The 24,846-nt window shown below is 42.0% G+C and overlaps 1 protein-coding gene across 1 annotated transcript; it reads left to right on the top strand.

Annotated features, from left to right (window-relative positions):
* Nucleotides 1-16,216: 16,216 nt before the first annotated feature.
* On the top strand, nt 16,217-22,644 carry TMEM74 (transmembrane protein 74). Its single transcript, XM_032181863.1, has 2 exons — nt 16,217-16,273; nt 17,085-22,644. Exon 2 carries the CDS (start codon nt 17,291-17,293, stop codon nt 18,239-18,241), a length of 951 nt encoding a protein of 316 aa, XP_032037754.1. The 5' UTR covers nt 16,217-16,273; nt 17,085-17,290; the 3' UTR covers nt 18,242-22,644.
* Nucleotides 22,645-24,846: the final 2,202 nt, after the last annotated feature.

Here is a 24,846-nt window from a genome sequence, read left to right as displayed (position 1 = left end):
GTGATGGAGTCAAGGAGACGTTAGCTGGGAAGCCATCCCATGGGGACACAGCACCAGGTGGTGGTGTGTAGGAGCTCTGCCCACCTCCCAGGGCACTGTCCTCATCTCTGGCCCTTTCCTGCCTCATGGCTTTGGTGGTGTAAGGAAAGGTATTTAGGATGTTCAGCCCCACTCATATGCTTTGTTTCTCCATATTTCTGTTGCCTGTACACATACACTGAACACTTAATGAAGTAAAAAAGACCATTTAGAACAGGGCCAACTTTTTCCAACCAGATGCTCTTAGCTGGTCCATCATAAGCTGTGCAAATCTGCTGCCTTCCAGAAGTGCTGCTTGAGGCTTAACGTGGCAATGTTGTCCAAAATGTCATACGCGCCTCTCAAATTTCCGCAGAGAAAAAATTTTCCATAAATGACATAATGATACTGCTGAACCAGTTACTAACTCTATGTTTGCTGTCACTGCAGTGTCCCTGGCCATGATGTCACTCCACTGCCATGTCCCTGCAGAGCATCTGTGCACATCACTATGTGGGACGTATAAAGTGGCATGAGCATAACATCACTTCACTCCAGTGTAAGTGACTTCCTAAATTATGCTCCTTGTGATGTTTGTGTGTGTATAATCAAAGATGAAGGAATAGTTGTAGCATGTCCCCAAAATGGTACCACCATCCAGAATGCCCTGTATGTTCAGCTGGTTCCCTGTTTTGTGCACATAAACTGCTGTGCATTTATGGACTTCTGTTCATATAAACTTACAGTAAACAATTCTCTTCCTCCCCAGCTAATATGACATTAATTTCATTGACTGTCTCAGCCTGATGTGGAGCAGTACTGCAGATTTCCTCTTAAGTATACACAGCTCACAAGGCAGAACTGAGTGCTCCATCCCATTCCCAGCATGGAGCATAGTGCATGCTTCAGGGCATCAGTTTCTGTTCCTGGCAGAGGCTGAGGCTGCAACCACACAATAAAACCAGGGTTAAGCCCACCACATACGACAGGAAAAATGGAGCCCAGAAAAGCCAACTAAAATCCTCCTAGCATATGTGTGCCTGTTTCTTATTGATTGACTAAACTTTGTGAGGTACCTAACAGGTATAGGGAAAGAGGCTCAGAGCCTGAACCTGAGCCTGCATGCACTCAGGAGCCTCTAAGCTTTTTGGGAAAAGCAGTTCCCAATATCCCAATACAGAGCAGAGCCCTATTTCAGAGACCCCACTGAAATAAAGCTGAAACTTTCAAAGTAATCTGCTAGTTCTCAAATGATCCACTACAGAAAAATGAACAGGTAGCCCAACGATCTCTGCATTTTGTCAGAGCAACCTCTAAATTGTTTGTGACTTCTTAGGATTGCTCTTTACAGTGCAGATATTGTCCCTAAAAAATGTAATGTTCCCTGCTACTGGTAGGCATCCTCTTGTACCAAGACCTTGTTCTGCACGTCACAGAAGTAAATGTACCAGTGGAAGAAATTTTGAGTCAATGAATGGATTTATGGAATTAGAAGAAATATTGGATGGTGGTTGAAGTACCACTGTTTGAGCATTTCTACTGCTCAGAGTGAGTGGCAGCAGCAAATGTTTAGGTTTTCATTCTGAGCTCATTTAGAGCACCCAGTAACTGAAAAATAAAATCTTCACTGAGAAAAATATACACTTGTCATTGCTGAATTAGAAGCTGGCAATAACAACACTAGCAGATGTGGTTTTTTTATTATTATTATTATTATTTATTTATTTATGTATTTATTTTAATACACATCTGTCTTCTCTGTGATTAATTTGCTACCTGAAAAAAATGTCAACATGAAATTTTCTGGATTAATAAAAAATAAAAATCACCCATTCCAATACTAAATGATAGTGTTGTCATGTCTTCTTAAGCAGAGTAACATTCTCCTTCAGATCATAGGCATGAACATCATTGTAAAGATTAACAAGGATGATGACAATTACACCAAAAACAAAATTTGCTTGAATCATTTGTTACTTTAAAAATATCACATAAGTAAATGTAGGCAGCTCAATGGCTGCAATGAAATAACTCTGACTTTATATTAATATAGAAGTGGTAGAGGAGAATTAACATTATTCTGTTAGTCAATGATGCGGGCTTTTTTTTATCTCCATCTTGCCTCATTAGTCTTAATTTCACTAAATAAATTGCAACTAGAAAGCTACACATCAGTAACACTGCATAAAGATCACAAAAGCGTAACCTTCAAATTATTGTATTAAATTGGTAATGGCATTGGAATGATGACATAACATTAAAATATGCAGGTGTACTTATTTTTCATTGGGGGGAGGGAGTAGAAAAGCAAAACAGAATGATATTTTGTGAAATGTACTGGTGCTATCAGATGATTACGGATCTGGAAGTCTAATGCAGAGATAAATGAGCAAAACATAAGGGCACGAGTAAGGCTGGAAAGGATGTTCCTTTCTACAACATATCGATCATATCAGCAATCACACAAATTGCATTCTTCTCCCCTTGTTCATATTCTCCCCTTCTCCCTTCTCATTTCTGCCCAGTCGAGGTGTCTCCAGCTACCACAGACATTGCCATGTACCATCAGATAAGCTCAGGTGAGACTTTGGAAGGAGCAGATTTTGATACTGTAGGATCACCACTGCCACAGAACCAGCAGACTCTCTCCTTTTCTGTAAGCATTAAGTGCACTTACTAGCCATGCAGATCCAGGGTAGGTCACTTCTCTGCAGCACATAAAGGTGCTCCTGGCTATCGGATGCATCTTCTCCAAGTAGTCTGTTTTTCTAGTGCTTTGCATCCCTGGTGATGCACATGGAGATCTTCACACCTGGCTTCTGCCTGACCTCAATATTCCATGTTGTGCTAGAGGGCTGTGCTTTGTTATCCATGAAAGCTGCATTGTTTTTGTCAATTGAGATTTATCTTCTATGAGAAGACTGTGACAGTTAAGATAGATGTCCTGTGGGACTTTTTTTTTTTTTTTTTTTGGCATAAAAGGCCAGTGTGACAGTTTGCCAGGTGACTGAGGCTGCTAGTTCCTCACAACATAAGGTAATGTTTGCTTCAATTTTAAAATTCCTTGCTGCAGAACTGCAGAATACCCATTTAGCACTCTGAATGTCCTTGACAAGAATTTAAAAGCACAGTAAAGAAATGTTTCATCCAGACAAAGTAACACCAGCAGAATTATTTCATAGCTATTTAAAACTTCAGCTAGATTCATTCCCTTCTCCTTGGTATGATTTGGTCTTTTACTACCACAACCCACCAGGTATGTAAAAACCAATTTTCAAGCACAAGTATTGTTTTTTTTTTTTTTTGTTTTGTTTTTTTTTTTTTCTCCTTTTCTGATTAAGGACATAATTTAGGATTCCTCAAGGAAAAAGAGAGATCTTTGCTCTGTGAGGAGGATAGGAGCTCATTCAGGCACTTGGTCACACTGGCAGGGGATGCTTTTGAGGCCTCAGGCATGTCTCAGTCTCTTGCATCACTGGTTAAATGAATCTTTTGGTTTTATAGCCTCCAAATCTCCTCCAGCTATTCAAACAATGATAATCATTCTGACACACGATTACAAGGATGTTTTTACACTAAGCAAAAGAGATCTCCAGTATGAATGTGATCTTTAAAGATACTTAAATCTGTTTCCTGAAATCTCTGACATTGAAATATTTTTGTCAAATCAAGGTAGGATCTCTGGTTGGGACTCAGTTTCCTAAACATGGATGTCTAATGCCATTTTAGATGTTTTAGGGTGTGACACCTGGCTGTTTTTCTAAACAGTTGGAGTTTTGCTGACAGATTTGCAAGTCTGACATGGATGTCTCAGAGGCATCCTGGTAGGAACATTAGGTGTCTGCATTTAGATATTTGAATGATTCATTCTGTCCTTTCTCTTAACATCATTTTTAAAGTTATTTGAACAGAACTGTAAAGTTCTGCAGGTCTGTATTTCTACTCTCTTGCTCCTTATGATATTATTCCTTTTTGCTTTCAGAATACCTCTCTGTGAAGGGTAAAAATCTGGTTGTAGTTGTCCAGTTGAATTGTAACTGGAGAATATCTACAGTTTCCTTCCCTTATAGCACGCACTCTCCTTAACAGCATAAAACACAGGTACCTCTCCTTGGAAGAAGAAATAATTCATTTTTAAATATGAAAAAATTCCAATTAAAATAACTTTTTAAGTGTCCAAGAGGTTTGAAAGAATCATAGCCTACCATCTAATTAAATGGTTTAACTCAACGATTTCTAACAAGTGTCTGAGAGGTTTGAAAGAGTCATAGCTTACCATCTAATTAAATACACAATTATAATTCCTGGAAATTTCTACAGAAAGTTGTTTTCTGAATCCCTAGTTATTCCTCTGGCTTCTTGACATCATGTTGCAGACAATATCTAAAGAAGCATGGTTCAAAATGAAGAATTCAAGGAGAGTGTCTTAAATTTTTCTTGAAGTTTATTTCTACCTTGCAAGTCTAGAAATCCAGTCCTGCCATTTATGAAGACTGAGTGCAACAGCAACTTGTCTTCAGACAATACTCACATAACACCACGGTCTCAAGATCTGCTTTTCTTAGCAGCCATTTTCCACAATAAATGAATTTATTCTCAGAACAGATAGACATCCAGAATACACTTGAAGAGAAGAATGATGCACCCACTTGACTACCTCTCCTTTCTAGTTATTAAGCACTGTTCTTTAAGTTAAATTCACGATTTGAAAGTCAGGCTACTTTTTTTTCAGTAACTGGTGTTAGAATGGACCCTGGAGACACAAGTTAAACTGAGCCATTTTTTTTGCAGCCAAATTTACAAACAGAATATATTAGAATGTACTGGCATTTGGCATTACCTCCAGACTAGTAAAATAGAAAGTGTTTGCATTTCTAGAAATACATGTATCATCCTTGCAATACCTGCATGCTTAAAAGGAACAGCAATATTCATGATGCAACATTATCTGTAACAAACTACATTCATAATTCATACTACACAAGAATCATTTTTCAAAATTTTCTTACATATTCTTGTCCCAAACAAGCTACAAGATGCATACATGTTTTCAGTATATCTTGATTAAATCACCATTTGTCCATATTTATAGAAAATTTTAGAACAAGCTTCAGCGTGGCCTTGAAAGTAGGTTTTACATGGTACTGGTATATCAAAATATGTGTTCATAATTAAAAGCAGCAATTTTCAATTTTGGTTACAAGAAAACAAAATCAAAAGCTAAGGATGTAAGCAGAAAAAATATCATTAAACAGCAATGTAATTCATTTCATATGAAATTTAATCTGTAGGCCCATATCCAAAAGCGACTTAAACACGTAGGTAGGTAAAGCTTATACATATGTTGACAGCTATACATAAGTTTGAAGACCTTCCCTAATTGGCAACATCCATTCACATTTCCAGAACTATGTCTCTATATCTGCACACAAAATTCATGCACTCATTTTTGTTGAAATAGCAAATAATGTGAATTTATAGTTGTATGTGACTTTGAGAGTATTGGTCACTGTTCTTATTAGCTGCCTCTGTGTTCTGCAGAATAAGGAAATCCCTGAGGTTCAGATATGAATGATGAATAAATATAACCATAGAGAGCAAGGTAGTCAGGCAATTGCCCTCCTTTACTCATTCACTTAGCCATCTTTTAGAGTGGGACATGGATGATGAAGTAGATCAGGAAAACAAATCCTATATTTGCTCTGAGGAATTTACGGTCTCAACAGATGAGCAACAGGCAGTGAGTAAGATAAATCCTTGGTCAATTAAATATATTCACTAAAAAGCTGTAAAACAGGTTTAATTCAGCTATTTCTTACACTTATTTCTAGGACTCCAGAAGAACTGACACATGCCTCTTTCACCATCGAGCTGGTCTCTTACTCAAAACAATGTTTTTTAGATACTGGATCTAAATAGATTGAGTTCAGCAGAAAGATCTGACCTGTAGCAGCTTCTCAGAGGAGAAGTAAAAACGTTCTTCCTTAACCACTGTAAAGTCATATTCCACATATCAGGGAAGCATGGAAGAAGCAGGGAGGACAGTAACAGGGAAAACCAGTGAGACTTGAGGAGGAGAAAGCAAGATATGAGGAAGAGAAAAAGAAACCTCCCTGCTCCAGATCAAGCATGGATGTTTTGGAGATTACTGACAAGGAAGCAGGCTAGTACTTTTTAAACAAGATTGTTACACTAATCCCATTGAAAATCAATGACAACTGCTTGCTTAGTGTGGGATTAACCTAAATGCACCTGTGTGTGACAGAGCCAACATAAGCAACCATTTCAGTCAACAGAGTTTACTGCAAGGTTCACCTCATCCTAAAGAAAATGCCTACATTTGGCCAGATGAATCACATTTTAATCTCTGTTGACTGTGTGGAATTGATCTACCCGGCTACAGTGGTATCAAAGACAGATGGTTCAAACATAGACATCTATGTTGCCTATCTCCACATTTAGTCAGATGAATGCCAAATCTGACTGCATTGGATCCACTTGAATAATTGCAATGAAACAGATTACTTTTGATGTTGAGTGTTAGAGCAAGTCAGGGGAAAAAAAAAAAAAAAAAAAAAAAAAAGGACTGAAACAGAGGATGAGAAATTTGGAGTGGGAAAAAGAAGAGTTGGCAGCAGTGCTCTGAACAGAATGAACATACACAAGTGAGGAGAAACATCTGGAGGCCAGAGGAACATCTTGTACTAATCCGTAGATTACATTTAACATGCTAAATAGACACAACATCATTTTTCAAACTCAATTAATGTTATGAATAAAATTAGATTTTCTCCTGAATGCTCATGGTCTTGATGCCTGAAGTATGTTCCTAAATTTAGACTTTGCCATAGATGTTGTACTTGTTAGGTTATTTAATTAATGGTGTTAGGGCAGAGTAAAGAAGCAACCTCATAATAACCTAAGTATGAGAGCCAAGGTCTTTTCTCCCCACACTCCAACTTCTAACCATTTTCGGAAGCGATTCACTCTAAGCCCAGATGTTGCCTCATGAAGCAATGTTAGCATCCCTTACTCACATTGAATCAGTTAGCACCTGTTCCCAATGGGAGACATATGTTCCCTACGCCTTTGGTTTCACACTTGCAGAGTTATCTTTTGCTTTTTTCTCTTCCACCATAAAAAAGTATATCATTTCTGGTTAGCTATAAGTTGTCTTTCTATTCCAAGATCTCAACATTTATTAAAGCATTATTAAAAGTGTTATGGGACCCATATGAGGAAGGAAAGGACATGATAGATTTGTAGCAATGGACAACACCCTCTCAATTTGAAGCTGATTTTTGAATTTGAAGTTATATTTTAACAGACAAGAAAGATACACATATATATGTGGATATAGAAAGTTTTATCTGTTCTGAGGTAAATTGAAGAAATTCTTTCATGGTCACAAGTACCCTTTGATTTCTCCTGTCATCCAAAAATAGGAATGAAATTGCTCCTGATTTAAAAATATAACAAGAAAACTGATGAAAAAGCAAATCAGTAGTTAAAAAGATGACAGTATTTCTCCAAGACTGCAAAGCAATGCAAGTCAAACAGTGCACATTCTCCCTCTTTTTCATCACTTCACAAAACAGGCAGAAAACTCGGTTGCTAGTGTAATCATATGTTTTATTACCTTCTGATGCTCAGATACCAAAGAGGTGATTACATTGTAAACAGAGGGATAGCCAAATTCCTATATTATGTGCACCAAAACAGAGGGATACTCATCTCCTTGTTTTCTCCTCAAAATTATCCTAATTTTTTGATTAGATGTAAAGAATCCATCATTCAAAATACACAGATATTTTAACTCCTCTGATGGCATTACCCTTTCTTTCTATCTCTGCTTAAAGAAAACAAAGTAATTCTTTATTAATAGAATGTTGTGGTTTAAAAAATTAACTCTATCCTACCCGAAACCAGGACATAGAATTAATAAATTAATAAAACTAACCATAAATGTTTAAAATATTCCTTTCTCATTCTAAATTTATTTTTATAAAACCATGGTATATGCTCTTTATTAATCCTTTGAAATTATAGCCATGGGTATTTTTCTCCCTGTAGAGTTATGCCTTTGAACATGAAAAAATTGTTGGTCTCTCTGTTCATTTTTTATTTTCCATGTTAATTAAAAACTTGCCCAGATGGCACTGTACAAATGTCTTTCATGAAGATTTCTGGCTTTGAAATGTAGCTACCACCTCAAAAATACAGCATTTCCGGCTGCTTGGGAAAATAGCTCTCCATGGTTCATTTTATGTATAGTATTGCAGGGAGGAGAGAATGTCACTTGGAGTAAAAGGAGGATTTTTCTCCAGATTTCATGAAAATCTCTATATAACTATATGTGTGTGCATATATTTTGTATATATGTATACATATATGTATAAATTCATATGCATATATATACATAGATGCTTCAGAAGAACAGCAGAAAAACTCATATTAACTTAATTTATCTTCTACTCATAATCCTCAGCCAGGTGGTTAATGAGAGCAGAAAATAGTGGCATCAATGCATTTCACATCTCATGAGGGACATGATTAAACCAGTTTAAATCCCCACCCAAGAAGTGCCAGAAAACCAGATGTTCTTACTAGGTCTGATTTCCCCGTTCACAAGAGCTCTGAAAAAGTGTACTAGCAAACAAATGTTTATTCAAGGAAAGACATCAAAGTAGCACACTTAGATCACAGTGAGGGCAAATCACCCTCCCAGCTCATCCACCTCCAAGTGCCCCTCATCCAGGAGAAGGCATCTTTTAGCAGGGAACCTGCATCATCATCAACCTGCCAGCTCAGCCTCTGTGCCTCCCAGCTCAGGGATGCCCATTGGCTCTCATATCACTGTGGTCCTCTCCTGCTGTCCTGCTGTCCTACACACTGACACTCCGTTTTTGATTGCACTTGAGGAGGCCTCACACTAATGTATTCCTCACCAAAGAGCCTGCTACTCGTCACTGTATCTTACACTGAAATCCCTGTCGGTATGGAAAGAGCATTCAGGGCTATGTATCGGAGACCTGCTTGCACAGGGACAAGGTCTTTGCCACATGTTAAAATCACCTTTTCTTTTTCAAGAGACATCCTTCCTGCAGACCCAACCTGTCTGTGGTGTCTCCTAAGACGTTACCAGAGGTCATTATTCAATGTAAACCAAGGCCTCTGTGGTTCCGCTTTGTGCTTTTCATCAACAGTGGGATAGAGACCTCTTTGCTTTCTTGAATGGATAGATAAACATGCATATTTAGCTATTACAAACAAATATTGATTCTCCATAAATAATGTATTACGAGCTCTTCAACTGCTCCAGTAAGCGACTGCTTTTTTTCATAGTGTGCCCACAGTTCTGTCTGCATGTAGCAGATTTTACTATCATTGCAGTTCTGTTGCATACATAACATAGTAACCAGATAAAAATGACACTGACGTGTCAAGAGCAGAAAACTCTAAAACATTTTTTCCAGCAGCATGTGACTCACAAAGAATTCTTCTGTTTGTGAAAGAGCCAACACTGTGTGCTATGCCTATTTGAATTTATGGCTTCAAAACTTGCTGCAATTAAAAGCTGTAGGAGAGTTGGTTTAATATACAGGATGATGTCATATTTCCTTCCATGCCTCCCAACTAAAGAAAAACAAAACCATCAGGCCAGGTTTCATCTTTCTCCATTGATTACAGATATCTTCATTAAGCTCAGTCTTAAGAAGAGGTGTTACTCTCTCCTCTAATTTGCTGTCAAAGGAGTATAGCAAATAGAAAGTCCTTAGGAACACGAACGGTGGCTATGTGACAAGAAAAAGAACATTAACAGCCTTAACCATATCTGATGAATTAAATGTTTACTTCTGTGTGAGTGTTTGGTCTGCAATGCCTGCCACTTATCAATAGAAGTCTTGTCTAAAAACCTCAAGCTGCATTCTCAAAATTCAGGGGACAGGCTGGACCTTTAAAGGTTTGACTGTTCAAAGAGATGAAATATTTTTCTCTCTAGTTTCACTCTGATCACACCCACTTGGAAAGCAAACAGGATCAAATCTTAGCATTGGACTTCAGAAAGGAAAACACCAAGATAGATGGGCTAGCTCATACACGTGGCCTCATGAAAGACTGCTCCTTGCATTTTATTTTCTAGTACTTTCTTCAATCTGTTTTTCAATATTTGAGTGGAAAACTTTAGAAAAGAAAAAAACCTTTAGAAAAGTCTACCAGAGCTATCAGAGCCTGTATTGCTGTAATGAGACTTGTATTTCCCCTTTTGTTCATCTAACCTATGTTGTAGGCTGTTGTATCCCGCCATTTTTTTCTGTTCCTTGCAGAAAACATCCTACAAGGAAATATTACTACTAGAGGATGGGGAGGGGCAATCAGAAATCCTGATCTATTTTAAGTTGATTACAAAAATGTTAGTGATTTCAATGGGGACAGTACAAAACACACAGGCAAGGCTTTGCTCCATACATAAATTCAACCTGATACTCAGCTTATGGACCCAGAAGAGAGATGAAGAGAAAGAGGAGGAAAGCTCTACTTTGTCCCCTCCTGAATCTGGGATGTTCTGGAAGGTGAAGGGGCCTCCTGAATCTGGGATGTTCTGGAAGGTGAAGGGGCCTTGGATGCTATTTAAGGCACAAATGTCACCATTAGCAGCCTGCAGAGAGCATAGCACTGTTCTGAGTCCCCACAGAGATACACTGCCAGCATATCTTTGATGCTATGATGTATGAGGTCAATACAGATCTATGGCTCTCTTCCTCTGTGTCAATGGCTCTATCCCCAAACCGGGTATGTAGATTTTAGTTCCCCCATTAGTCACCCCTTGCCCACTTCATTTGACTAAAAGGGGTGGAATGGGGACCAAAACTTGAGTCCCTATTCTTTCACCTTGATTTTGGTGCTAATGTGTTGTCTGGCTTGTAACAAATCACACAAACTCCTCTTGTTTCAGCTTCTTCACCTATAAAATGAGAATAACGATTTCAGCTTTTTTATGTAGTTTGAAACAAGTGGACATAAAGCATTGCCAAGAAGGGGTGGTTTTATTAGTCTTTTAAATTTGGTCCTTTTAATACAGACTCATGCAATAAATTATCAGTATTGTCCCTCCAATGTGAACACATCTTCATTGTTGTTAAAAATACTCCTCAACACTTTGCTGATAATAGAGAATCTCTGTCTACTATTCCTGATAATTTCTATAAAACCTCATTCTGTCACCAGCAATACATATTTTACTGAAGACTGTGTCCTTGTCTTGTCAGAAACTGCAGCCTTCACTTTCTTCTTTCGCCCATAGTTTTATGTGTACCACAACAGACACGAGTAATTTTTGTTTTCAGATCTAGCATAAAGAAAAATCACCAGTTTATGGGACAAGCTATTATTTCATCATATTATGTCGTACTCCCCTTTTTTTCTGCACCATCATATGTCCTTTAAATTCCTTCCTTAGAAGATGTTTGGTGATTTCTTTATTCCTCCCCTAAGCAGTCTTTGATTTTCAGGTTAGCTTCCCTGCAGGGTAGCCTATTATCCTATTATCTTTTACATTCCACCATTCCATAATTCTTGTTTTGCAGTCTGTCCTGGACATGTGGTGGACTACAAGTCCTAGATCTAATGTATGATTGCTGGAGGTGGATCGCTTTTTCCTTTTAAGTGGGCAGGAGGATGATGAGAACAACGATCCAGCAAAGCTCCTGGCAAAGGCAATGACAGGAATCAGTAGTGTGTGTGACATCTGGTACTCATGGTGGCAACAGAGCAGTCAGGGTTGCAGCCTCTGATCTGAGGGGTGGCCAGGGGAGAAACATGTCCTTAATTCCCCAGATGTGACCATGGTTGGAGATAAATAGAGAGTTGGGCTCTTGCAGCTGTGCCTGACAGCACAGTGCTGATATTTCCCCATCAGTGGGCAGACGCTTACAGAGACACATGGCAGTCCTGTGCCCATGGCAGGGAGGAGCTGCTGGGGCTCCTGCCAAGGCTCCTTCACAGGATACCCCACAACTCAGCTCTCAGCCGTATGGAGGCATTTAGTGAGTGTAGGAGGCATCTCTACCACCTTGGCATTCAACTGCTTAGGCACCTAGAGTGGTGTCCGCGTGACCAGCAATAGGCAGGCAGCCTGCTTCGGATATAACAGGATTCAGCTCAGATACATCCCGCTGTGCAGCCTGAGCCCAGACTGCTGGGAAAGAGCTGTGAGAAAGTCTGTGAGATGCTAGAAAAACGAAAGCACAGTCAAGGGGTGTTGAGGCAGGGATTTGCAGTCGCTCAAGGACTCAGGAGGGAAAATGGAGGAGTATAAGCTCCTGAAGGAGGAGAGCGGGGAGGCTTCTCAGAATCAGTGTCAAAGCCTGGGGTCTGTCAGGTCACCAGCTCGAGCCAGTGGCATGGGCAGCATGGGCTCAACGAGAGCTGGATCAGGCCCTTCCCCTCCTGCTGCCCCACCAGAGGCTCCACGGGTGCTGCTCTGGGAAGCTGAGCTCAGCCTGACAGTTTGTTAAATCCTACTGTGTGTGTTAGCCCTTAAGTAATTGCTTTACACTTCTAAGTTGCATTTCTCGTACTTGCAGAGTCCCTGTGTTGAGCTGGAAATCTCCAAACAAGCTGACCCCAAAAATGGGGCTGTAACAACCAAGCCTTGTTTTCCAAGTGGTCAACAGGCCCGCTCTTACACCACTGCTCTTCCAGCTGACCCTACTCTGTCCTAACACCACAGATTAACTTCTTTTATTCGTGCTCAGGAGCTGTACTTATCCAGACTGCGGTTTCACATACCCAGACATAGGAAGCAGAAGCATTTAGCAAGGATTTAATCTCCACTTGACAATTCTGGTGCATCATTATCACACATATTCAATTTCTTCATTTCTCTGTAAATTTATTTACTTATTGTGTCTTTTATTAATGCACAATGGATGTGCATTATTGAAGCAACCAAAGTAGAATTAAATTGCTTTTCTATCTACTTTTGCTTTATAAATCAATAGATCTGTGACAGTAATGTGTTTTAACCACACAAAAATGCTGGATATTTCTTTTCATAGACAGATGTCCAAATATTTGCTTGCTCTACTCAGAATACTTATATTTTTTAAGCAATACATATATATGTATCTCTCTCTTTTATTTTATTTTATTTTGCAATTTATATAAACCTTAACTTTGCCTCTTCATTCACTTCTGTTACCCTTTTTTCACAGACCTGTACGCAGGTCCATAGATTTCCTTTATAGGTTTTAAATTTTCCTGCAGCCCCTTGTTATTGTCTTCCTAGCCAACGTATTTTATTCAGCATTAAGCTCTATTCAAGTGAAAATGGAAAGTTTATGCAACAGTCTCCCTAGACTTCTCTGAATATATTGTGCTCTGAGGCACACTGGCTGGAGTGCACCTTATCTTAGAAGCTATGCAGCCTTGCAGCACTTGCATGGGGATCCGAGGTCCTGTAACTATGTGGGATGAGGAACTGAAGATTCTGCAAACCCAAGGGCAGCAAAGGACTCCACTGAAAGTTAGGGATACAAAGGAAAAAAAAAAAAAAAAAAAGTGTTTGGGGGAATGCTTCACTGAGGAACCCACCCAGCACTGGAAGATTACCTGGACTGGTAAGAGCAAGCAGAATATTTCTAAACCTATCCTTCATCACCCCATGATGGGATGCATCACTCAGAAAACTGGTTCCAGTTTTGCCTGTTTTCCCTGACTTATTCAGGGCTCTTGTGGCCCTTAGCCCTACAAATACAAACATAGATGGAGTGAATCCACTTTTAGATCCTCACAAGCCTTCTTCCAGTCTTACAATGAGCACAGTTTACCCAGCACAGAAAAGTCATCTACCTGATGACTTTTAACTAGAGTTCAGAGACTCATTTTTAGTTGGGCCAACTGGAAGAAGGCTCCCAAGCAGGTCTAGAGCATGGTTTAGATTCAGCCCCATGTATCCAAACTAAGACACCTTTATTAGCATGCTTTCACATCCCATACCCTCACTGTGCTGCTACCACAGTGAAGTTCTGTTTCTGAAAAGACTTTATGATGTGGTAGGCTGCAACAGAGAGAACAAGGCTCATCAACGCTGACAGTCTACTCCAGTCTTTTATTCCTGTCCCATTGTGTGTCCATCACTCTGTTTTTTATCTCTACGTGGCCATTTTTTTTCCGTGACAAATGTTCTTACTTCCTGCCCTTGCTTGATTAATCTTTTCACCAGCTGTATTTGTGTTTGCAGAGTATGTGTTGCTATGCATTCATCTTACCACCTCCACACCTCAGAGCTTTGGCAACAATCACTTACATTCTTTAAGCAAAAATGCTGTTAACTCTTTGCATCCAAAGGAAGAAAAAGAAATATCAGAATTATGGAGTGTGACTAGACAATGATTTCACTACAGTCACTGTAGGTGGCAAATAAGATACAGCGTCACCTGGGAAGATGTAAGAGACAAACCAGCATTTGGACTGACAGAGTCGTGGTTCCCTCTCCATTTGCTCCTCACTTTGTGGAACCGTAATTATTAGCAACAAATTAATATACATGCCCAATACAAACTGGCACACAATAGGAGGGAGAGTGGGTGGCTGCTCAGCAAGAGGTTTGTGTGGGGGTAAATAACAAATAACTGCAGTTCTAGCAAATGCTTGAGAATAAGTGTTGTAGCTCCCTGGTTTCGAAGGATCAATGACATGGCCATTTGTTGTGCTCTGACAATAATTTCCTGCCTTTGTATCGGTTGTCGGGAAGAAACTGCCCACCCAAGGCCTTGGCAGATAGTGCTGAGGCCCAGGAGAGGTGCTTGTGTTCTTCCAGGCTGCTTTGCTGGGGCTGAACACCGAGCTTTCTCCTGTCAGTCACTTAATTAAGACTTGTCTGTCAGATGTGGCAGGTGCAGCCCGCTGTATATTCCTATCCTGCTGTTTCCCAAATAGAAATGTTCTGTAGCCTTAAAGAGCGCTTGTTTCTGGGTTTGCTTTGCTTTAGAGTATTTGAACAATTTGTAGATCAGCTTGTTTGTTTGCTTCTTTGATTAGGTTTTATTTGCTTCTTTCTATTTATTTCAAACAGGGTGTTACAAAGAGCTCCAAGGACAGTCTGCACTCTTTTCCCCGTTCCATAATTTTCTCCTTACAATTTTTCTTCAAAGAACAAATAATACAGCATTCAATGCATTGAAACTGTGCTCTGCTAATGGAAACATGGCCTGGAGCTGATTCAATAACATGGGCCAAGCAAGCCCAAAGCATTGAGCCGTCTCAGATGGGCACTGGGGAAAAATTCTTCTGTGGGAGTCTCCCATTATTGCCGTGTCCTGATGGTTTTGACATTCATGAGGGCTATTGCCACAAAGATTAGAATATTCTGTGCTTGGTCTTTGAGCGTCGGCTGGATTTGTCCTCAAAACATTGGTTTGTTTGCCTAATACAGTGTTTCAGAACTGGCAGAGTCATTACACGGAACTGCCATGTTCCCTCATGCTGGGACAACTCCTTGAGTCAGTCTGTCCTCTCTTCTGCCTGGGGTGGTTTCTTTCCAGCTTGCTTTACACCTTGTGCCCCTGCTTTCCTCCCCGGTAGCCAGGGAGGCAGGTGCTGCTCCCCTCTTCTTCCTACGGACCCCCTCATTTCAGCTCCACACTGAAAGTCTTTCCCTCCACACCCCCCAGAGCCCGGTGTCCTCCGATAAACCTTCATCTCAGCTCCACAATTTATTTTCACATCCCAGTTCATCACTTCAGAGAAGGCACCGACAAGAAAAGTCAGCAAAGGTCCGTGCCAACCGGTCGTTATTTTTATTGTGCCTTTTGCCAGCAGAGTTTTTAATGTTCCCTTTATGCCTGCCACAGAAAGCGCGTGACGGCGGGTGGCGAGCCTGATGTTTTCCTGAGATTTCTCTGCAAGTCTGGCAGCGCTGAGAACGTTTCTCCAGGTCTCACCCCTCGCCGTGCCGTGAAAGCAGCGTTATCATCACCACCCCGTCCAGCCCACCGCCAGCTCTCGTGGTTAGGGAAACACCACCCCGTGCGTGCCGACACCCGCAGCGGGCATCCTTGAAGGATGCACACCGGTTCCTTTGGGGGACCAGGCGGGTGTGTGGAAGGGGGGGGCTGCCAGGCCAGGCACCCCCACCCCCCCGGCTGCGGACTACAACTCCCAGCGTGCCGCAGCCGCAGCCCGCCCGCCTCCTCTGGGCTCGGCGCTGCCCGGCTCGGCTCGGCTCGGCGCTGCCGGTGGCCGCGGCGGGGTAGGTGGCGTGCGAGCCCGCGCGTGTGCGTGTGCAAGCCCCGGGTGTGCGTGTGCGAGCCCCGTGTGCGTGTGTCCGCCGCGCCCCGCCTGCCTTGCCCCGCACATGGGGTGCTGCGGGTGCCGCGCATCCCCCGGGCGGTGCGGGCTTTGCGCCGGGGGTGCGGGGAGTTGGGCTGCGAGGGGGGGAATAATGAATTAATTGCGGACCGGGAGCGATCTCCGCCCTTGAGCCCTCCGGTCTCCGAGGCGGAATTGCATTCCCAAAGCTCTTAATCAAACGGGAGATCTGCTGTAGGAAAGCGCTGCTTTTCCCGTAGGATTATCAGATTTCCACCGGAGAATGCAGATCCTGGATTAGGGGGCTGCGTGGGATTTGCGTGTTTCTTTCTAATTAGTCTGTGTGTCTGCGGTTCAAATCCTTAATTTGGAGAGGGGAAGTTACTTACTGCTGAAAAAAAAAAAAGATGCCTTTTTTTTCCCCCCTGACATTTTCTGCAGTTATTCGGGTTACCCCGTGCTCTGTAGATGACTTACTGCCTTAATTGGATATCGGTGTCAAAGGTTGATTAGACTCCCTAATAGATTTTGGATCTGCAAGCGGATTGCAGTTTTAAGTTCATGGTTAAAACAATTGTGTTTGCCATCTCCCCTCGAGCAGTTGAGAGGGAGACTGATGTATTATATTTGTGTTATCTGCTCTTTGGTTTATTAACGTACCATCAGGAGGTTGTCGGGCTTGGCTTTGTTGTTGTTTTGTGTTTTGTTTGTGTGTTTTGTTTGTTTTTTTCCCTTTGCTATTTCATTTGCAGACTGAAAAGAAATGAACGTCAGAGGGGATTTGTTTAATCATTTAACAGCTGACACAAGCCATGTCCCTAACAAAACGCTGCTGAAAGAGTAGAAGATTTCTGGGATACGGCGGCTCCGGTACCATGAAACCACTCCAGTGAGTCAGGGGCAGCGCCTGCTGAAGGATGCAGTAGCCCAGGAGTCCGGGCTCGCCGGTACGAGGCCGATGGCCTGTATGGAGCTTCTCTACCTGGCCGAGGAGAGCAGGCAAGGGTCCCTGGGCACCACTGCAGGCTGGAGCCTGCCTTCCTCTCCCTATGAACAGCAGCAGCAGCATGAGAGGGGTGAGGTGGACCCCAAAGCAGCTTCTGCCGTAGCAGCCCTGCACTGTGAAAGGAATTGCAAGCCCTCAGAGAGGGGCTCCGTGGCTGAGCCCGCCCCGGTTCCCCTGTCCTCCGCCTCGGGCCCCTCACCCTGGGAGCACCTGGCACCCCCCAGCACCTCCCAGCCTTGCCACCTGCCCGAGAGCCTCCCGGGGGAAGGGGATGCGGGGAAGAAGAAAGCCTGCTGCTGTGCCCAGGAACTCGAGACGTCATTCACCTACGTGGATGAGAATGTGAACCTGGAGCACGCAAGAAGTCCCCCTAGTCCAACAGGCTGTCGGGATGCTCCTCAGCAGCGCTCCTGCCGGGAGCTGCCACCCGAGTGGGTTCATGATTCCCCTTCGCTGGTCTCCGAGGAGGATGACACGGCCTCGGAGGCAGCAGCTGGGAAATCCGTGGACTATGGGTTCATTAGTGCCATTTTGTTCCTCGTTAGCGGGATTTTGCTGGTGATTATTTCCTACGTGGTACCCAGAGACGTGACTGTGGATCCCAACACAGTGGCTGCCCGGGAGATGGAGAGACTGGAGAACGAGAGCGCCAGGATCGGGGCTCACTTGGACCGCTGTGTGATCGCTGGGCTGTGTCTCTTAACCCTGGGGGGAGTGGTGCTCTCCAGCCTGCTGATGATGTCCATGTGGAAAGGGGAGCTGTACCGGAGGAGCAGGTTTGCATCCTCCAAGGAGTCTGCGAAGCTCTATGGGTCTTTCAATTTCAGAATGAAGTCTGGTGCAAATGATAATATGCTCGAGCTGTCGTTAGTTGAGGAAGATGTGCTTGCCGTAGATAATTAGAGTGGTCATGATTTTTAAGGCAGCGTTTCTACGAGAAAACATGTTTCATTAAAGAAAACAGATGTGGCTAAAGATAGCTGGTGATGCATTTATTTGTCTGACAATAATGTTTTTTTCTTAAGCTCTATAATCGAATGTTAACAGTATATGAGCACTTGTTGTAAAGGGAAAACATGCCAGAGAAAATGCAATTGATATGAAATAATGAAAACTACTTAATAAAAAGAGATTTGTGGTGAGTAGGTTCCGTAGGTAACTCCTTTATCCTAACATAAAACATTCCTTTGGTGTCTTGCCTATATAATTTTCTTATTATTCCCATACAGAACAGGAGTGACCTTGACACCTTGGAAACTGTTAATTGTTGCAGTCTTCAGAGGGATTACTAACAGCCTACTTGATGTCATGTTAAAAAGTGGGAATAATAATCAAATAGCAAGGCTGTTGTTTAATTAAGAGAGATGCTTTTTATCCTTTAACTTTAAGCTGATCCCTTATTTTCTGTGAATGAGACTTAATGGAAAAAAAGACCACTTGTTCATGATTTACCACAAATCTCGCATATTTTCAGACAATGGTACAATTAGTGGTGATTATTTAAAATATAAAGATAAAAGGCAAAGGGCAGGGAACCATATGGCTCATGATGGTATTGGTGAGAGACAAAAGGTTCTTTCAACTTGAGGTCAGTGGTTCCATTTCAGTTCAGATTAGCCATGATTGATAGTCATTAACTTCTGATAGCTATAGCAGCCCATATAAAAGAAGTTTAGTTCCTGGTGGACAGATGTCTTTGTATGAAAACTGCCATAACTTGAATTCACTGACCTCTTGTTTGGAGTCTCAAAGACCCAAAGAGTAAAAAAGCATTGGGATGCAGAGACTGAACACTTCGCCTTCAGTATGGATGCCAGAAGAAATTCAAGCTCAGCTGAAGGGCTTTGCTTATACTGGGCCTGTCTGCATCACACTAGTCCTTTTGAAACTTCAGTTTTATGTCACTAGGCTGCCAGCCTTCTCATAACCGGAAAGAAAAGGTCAGGATGGAGCTTCTGGGGCTCGTTCAATATAAACCAAATTATTTATAAAAAATACATTGTCAGGAAATACAAAGGTTAAATATCAGACAGGTGGACTGTCTGACATAGGACTTAGTTAAAACAGAGGATGATCAAGAATACATGATGCTATTATTCACAGTTACATAGCAAAGTAGCCAAAAACCTGTACTGCTGATGGTATTTACTTTAGTATCAGCGTGTTTGTGTGGAGTGGTGTTCTTGTGATGCTGGGAAAAACAACAAGGATTGTTGTACGCACTGCTGTCATTTCTTAGTGAACAGTGCTTAATATTATATATGTCCTAGACCCTACCAAAGCCGAACATGAGTGAAGAGCTCTGTCTGTACAGACCCTGGCTGTAGAGTCACAGTAGAAACACTTGTTTCACTGTCACAGCCTTGTCAGTCATGTTTAAATCTCAAACATCGGGAATATAAAATCTTGTACAAATGAGACTTTTTCTTTCCTGCTGTGATATATCTGAGAACAATCTTAGGAAGAGGTGGCAACATGAGGTTTAGAATAACAAGAAATCCTCCTGCTCAGGTGGTGCTGGGACCTGGTGTTTTTGACATCGCTTTCTCCCAGTCAGAACTCCCAGGGCTTCTGGGTTTCCTTCTCAGTCTAGTGTGACTGGTGGAGGTCACAAATACTGCCCTGCTCTATTTTGGGAGGACAGCCTGATGTGAGAGTTGGAGCACACTGGCTGGTGTGACTCAGAGCAGTGAGAGGAAAAACTGTATTTTACACCTGAATGACACTGTTTATGGTCCCCTCCCAGCCATCATTACGTGTGCCAGGGGGACCACCTGTTTTCTGTCTTCTGTGTGTTAATTGTGCCCCAAATTACAGTATATCCAAAAAATGGATTTTTCAGTCTGCAGAAATTACACGAGTGGCAGGTAGAAATGTGGGGTCCTTGGGCAGGAAAAGACCGAAGACTGTTCTGCCATCTCATTCAAGCCCTCTTTGTTCACGTCAGGAGGCACATGCCTGTGCCTGGCACTTGCCTGTGTTCAGTCCCTTGTGCTCACTGGTTGTGGGTGCTCGTGTAGGTACCCTCAACAGAGAGCTGGAGAACCTGTGCTGCTCCAGGTTCATGCCTTTGGTCGCTGTAAATAGCGTGATGTATCAGGTTTTAACTTTGGCCCTGCAAAAGAGATGCTATTTAAATGTTATCTGTTCTAACTCCTGCTTTACTTCAGTGTTAGCTGGCAATTAAAGGAGCAGCCTTATTCAGCAGTGCTACTGCCTAGTAGATGTTATTACCAGTTACGTCATGATATAGAGCATGTCTGAGGGCAGGAACTCACAGTGGCCAGCATTTCAGCAGTCATCTTAGGAGAGCTTACGTCCGTCTGGGTGTGTCATCAGGGATTTAGGATTGAATTTCTAGGGTGAAAAAGAAGAGCTTACATTTGTAAGGAGAAACCTTCAGCCCATTGGGATCAGTGAGAACGTGGAGTAAAATAGCCCAAGAAATAAGACATGGAGGAGGAAGGCTCCTCATCAGTTGCCCTTTGCCTGCTCCCGGGTATGAGGAAACTGCCTGCAGGGCCTGTTAACACCACCTGAAGTGGGGTGGTGGGGTCAGTGCTGCTGCCTGCCCTGGCCCTAGGACAGAAAACAATGCTGTGACCTCCAAAACTGCAGGGGAGCCAAGCAGGAGGGCAGACGATGCCTGGCCAGGGGCAGCAGACATTGTGGGGCAGAGGACGGATGTCATGGGGGGCAAAAACCCTTTCATCGCTTCCCACCCCTAATGGGAAACGTTGTACTTGGCAGAAGCTCTAAAACTGAGGCTGGCAGTTTTGAGAGCCATTATTTTTATTTTTTAATGATACATATGCATAAAATTGGAGTACATTCCATAATTGCAGAAAGATGACAGCTAACACTGTAAGGATCACAGATTTCTTGTAGGAACCATGGCATGCCTTAATGCTGGTTATTAGCACTAGAAAAGAGCGTGTTCCCCAGACTGTCAGTATATTATTATCAAGTGAGAAGTTTTCTGACACTTTGTAAAATGCCTGTCACAGATCATAAGCCTGCAATACCTAAATGAACCCTCAAATTTTCCCTGAGCATTTTAAGGAAACGTAAGTCAACCTAATAATCTAAATATACACCACAGAGGTGTAAGGAATAATAAAAAAGCAGAACTAATGCAGTTTCTTTATTTTGGTGTTGAAGTGTGCTACAGAAGAGGTGAAGGCAGGAATTAGAGGACAGAGTGCAGGAGTTCAGTAGACAAAACTCTCAGGACATTTCTCTGATCACCAAACAAACGAGAAGGCTATATGGGTTGGTGGTGTGATGTAAAACCTCTGGACTCTCAGGTTCTAATGATGTACAGTGCAAGAGAAACCAAAACGCTTGCTGTCTGGTGGTTGGTTGTGGGAAATGAATGTATTAGTCCACTGCCTAGTGGATGAGTGTCCACAAATGGTCACAAATGGCAGTACCAAAGGCTGAGGCTGAGGGAGATTAACTGCCTGCTCATACACCCTAGCAATTTGATTTCCCCTAATCAAAATGTAAATGCTTTTAGGGTACAAGTGTAAGGAAAATTGTATTTTTCCATCACCTCAGCTAAACTTGTTGCCTGGGTCAATGGAGGGCTGTGAATTTTAGGGCATACCAGGTGTGTTTTAGGCACCCCTTGGAGCATCCTAGAAACAAACCATGATTTGTGCCGGGGGAGGAACAGTTTATTCCTGACTGACCCTCACAGCAAAATGTGACGTTTGCCCATTTTCTACCTCATGACATGTCAGCGGGGCTGCCAGCCCGTGGGGCAGGGCTCTGCCTCCCCACCAAGGGAACGTGAGGCCTTGGCCGGGGCTCCTCCCTGTATCTTCTGCTGCTGAAACAGCTCCCTGGGGACCGGTTTTCTCAGTTTCTTTTTCTCAGTCAGAAATTTGTGACAGAGGCTGGGCCATTTGGGAACTGCTGAGAGCTGTGCTGTGGGACTCTGCCCCCTAGAAAGGTCTGTGGTGAAGCACCCAGCCAGCCTCGCCTCTGCACTGCCAGCCCAAGGCCTGACCCGCAGCAGGGAAACCCAAAACTCTCTCCTAGGAAGCTATGCTGGGTTGTTGCTGGTTTTGATATGTTTACAGTTTTTTAATCTTTGTAATTCTTTTAAAAATCTGTCTGTAATGAATATCGAGTTTACCAACTGGGAAAGCAATGGCTTTAATCTTGTAAAACTCCTTTTTTACCCACTCAAGGGTGAAACATCACAGTTCATCGTGAGCTTTTTGATTGTGCATTTGATGCCTTATTATAATAGCAACAGCGTTCTGTAAAGATTAAAAAATAAAAATCTGTAAAGCTGATCTCTGGTGCCGTGGTTATCTTTGCCCTTCACTGAGCTCTGATCAGTCAGAAAGTGCCAAAGGATACAGGCTTTAAAACTTCACTACACAGGTGTCCCACCTAACTCGATATTTCCAAAAAATAGAGAGGAGGAGGCAGCTGGGGTTGTACAAGCAGGTGGCTGGGGGAGTAGGTGGGTGTTGAGACCTTGCCTGCCATAACCATGCACGATGCAACATTGGGACCATGTCCTCACCCCAGCCATGCCGTGGCTTGCTCCTGGCTTGTGCTTTTTGTTTTTCCCAAAACCCCAGCACATGCCAGCTCAGCACCTCACCCACCCTTGCCAGCCTCTGCTCCCACCCAAATACGGTATGAGTGTATGGCATGCAGGTCATGCCTTCCAAAATTGTTTTTCATGTAGTGCATGACAGGACCAGATCTCTCCCTGCTGCTGTCGTGTTAATCAAAACGTGTGTGGGAGCACTGCCGATGACTCTGGATTGAGGTTGGAGCAGGGGCTGTCTGCTTCTGTTATGAGTTTCCAGAATACCTGGTGCATTAGGGTCCCCACTCCCTATTTGGGTTTCAGGCTGTTGCTGCCATAACAGTAATAAATGTGTCCCCGAGGTAACTAAATTGACTGCAGTAAATTGCACTCATGCCAGATATAGTCTATGGTGTACAACCCATGGTTATTAAGAGGTTAAGAGAGTAGGTGTATTTATAGATATGACAATCCATCAGCTTAAAGATCTGGGAGGCTTTCTAACTGAAAGCAAACATTAATTTCTTTTTTACTTGTTTTTACAGGATTCTTTTTAATCTTATCTTTTAAAATGATGAAGGACTCATCATCATATGTAGTATGTACAAGGACTTATTTTCTCTTGAGCATAAGTCCTGGCAAGGTCAAGAATCCTGGAAACTACAAGATTGATTCTTTGATTTTTCTCACCATCTTAAATGAATCTGTGGATATTATACATTTGAATAAAAACAGACAAGTCAAGAATCTCTTTGAAATGTACACAGCTAATATTTGTTTGTGTTAGCATCAATGTCCTACCATTTCTAGAAACTCAGCCGAATAATGCAATTGCCTACTAGATTTCAATATAAATCCAGTTAAAATACTTTTGGGAACTTGCTGTATTAAAGATTTGCAAATAATTTTATTCTCCTGTGTAGACTCTTCCACCTTTACATGTGGTAAAAATTCTGAGGTATTACCATTAACTGGGTTGCACTGTGTGTGTGTTTGATCATCTTTTTAAATAAGGGCATTGCAATCTAAAACACGTGTTTATTCTTCACCTGCAGACCATCTCTGAAAGTGCTTCCATCTGAATGTATGCAGCTGCTTGAGAAGTGGGATCTCTTGTGGCATGATGCATAATGTTTACATAAAGCCTCCTGCACCTTGGTATCAAAGCAGTGTATAGGACACATACTGCCCTTGTTTTACAGATGAAGTGACTCACCCAGAAAGCCAGCTGGAGAGCTGAGAACAGAAACCAAGACCTCTTAGGTCACAGCCCAGTACTACAGAAAAGAGCTCACTCATCACAAAACCCCTAAAATAAATGAAACCAAAAGGGATGACAAGTATATACATGTATATATATACTTTTTTTTTTCTTGAAAAATGACATTACAAATACCATTTCCTAGGAGCCATTCAAGTACAAAACACTTAAAAAAATTCCTAGCAAAGTCAACCCAACTTAAATTTTGCTAATATTTGCAGGAATTTTGGGAAGATTTTGCACATTTAAGGCATTTGATTTATTGTAAGCTTCTTTTTTTATGTTTCAAAAAATCAATAGGCTTTTGTTCAAATAATAAAGCAGGTATCTTTATATCAGCACAAAAGGCTTCTCTTTTCCAATAGTAGGCTCTGTTTTGACAGATGTGTATTCAGGGAAACGTAGCTATTGTTGAATAAAACATTTCCAGAAGCAAAATTGATTAAGTCCCTTTTGTAAAGAAAAAAATCAATTCTTCCCATTAGAAGTATCTAAAAGATGTTGATCAGGTAGAAATGTAAATAAAGTCCTTTAATCACTAGTCTCCACTGTAGTGTATCCATCCAGAGGAGATTGTTTTTTTGTCTCTTTACAGCTTAAAATAAATTTGGTTCAAATATAGCATGAAGCAGCTTCTGACAAAGTAGCCAGAGTAAGTGCTCAAATGTAAATGATACCAAATAGCTGTCCTGA

Source organism: Aythya fuligula, chromosome 2 (assembly GCF_009819795.1).
Source record: "Aythya fuligula isolate bAytFul2 chromosome 2, bAytFul2.pri, whole genome shotgun sequence".
NCBI lineage: Eukaryota > Metazoa > Chordata > Aves > Anseriformes > Anatidae > Aythya > Aythya fuligula.
This window is presented reverse-complemented; position numbering and strand designations above follow the sequence as displayed.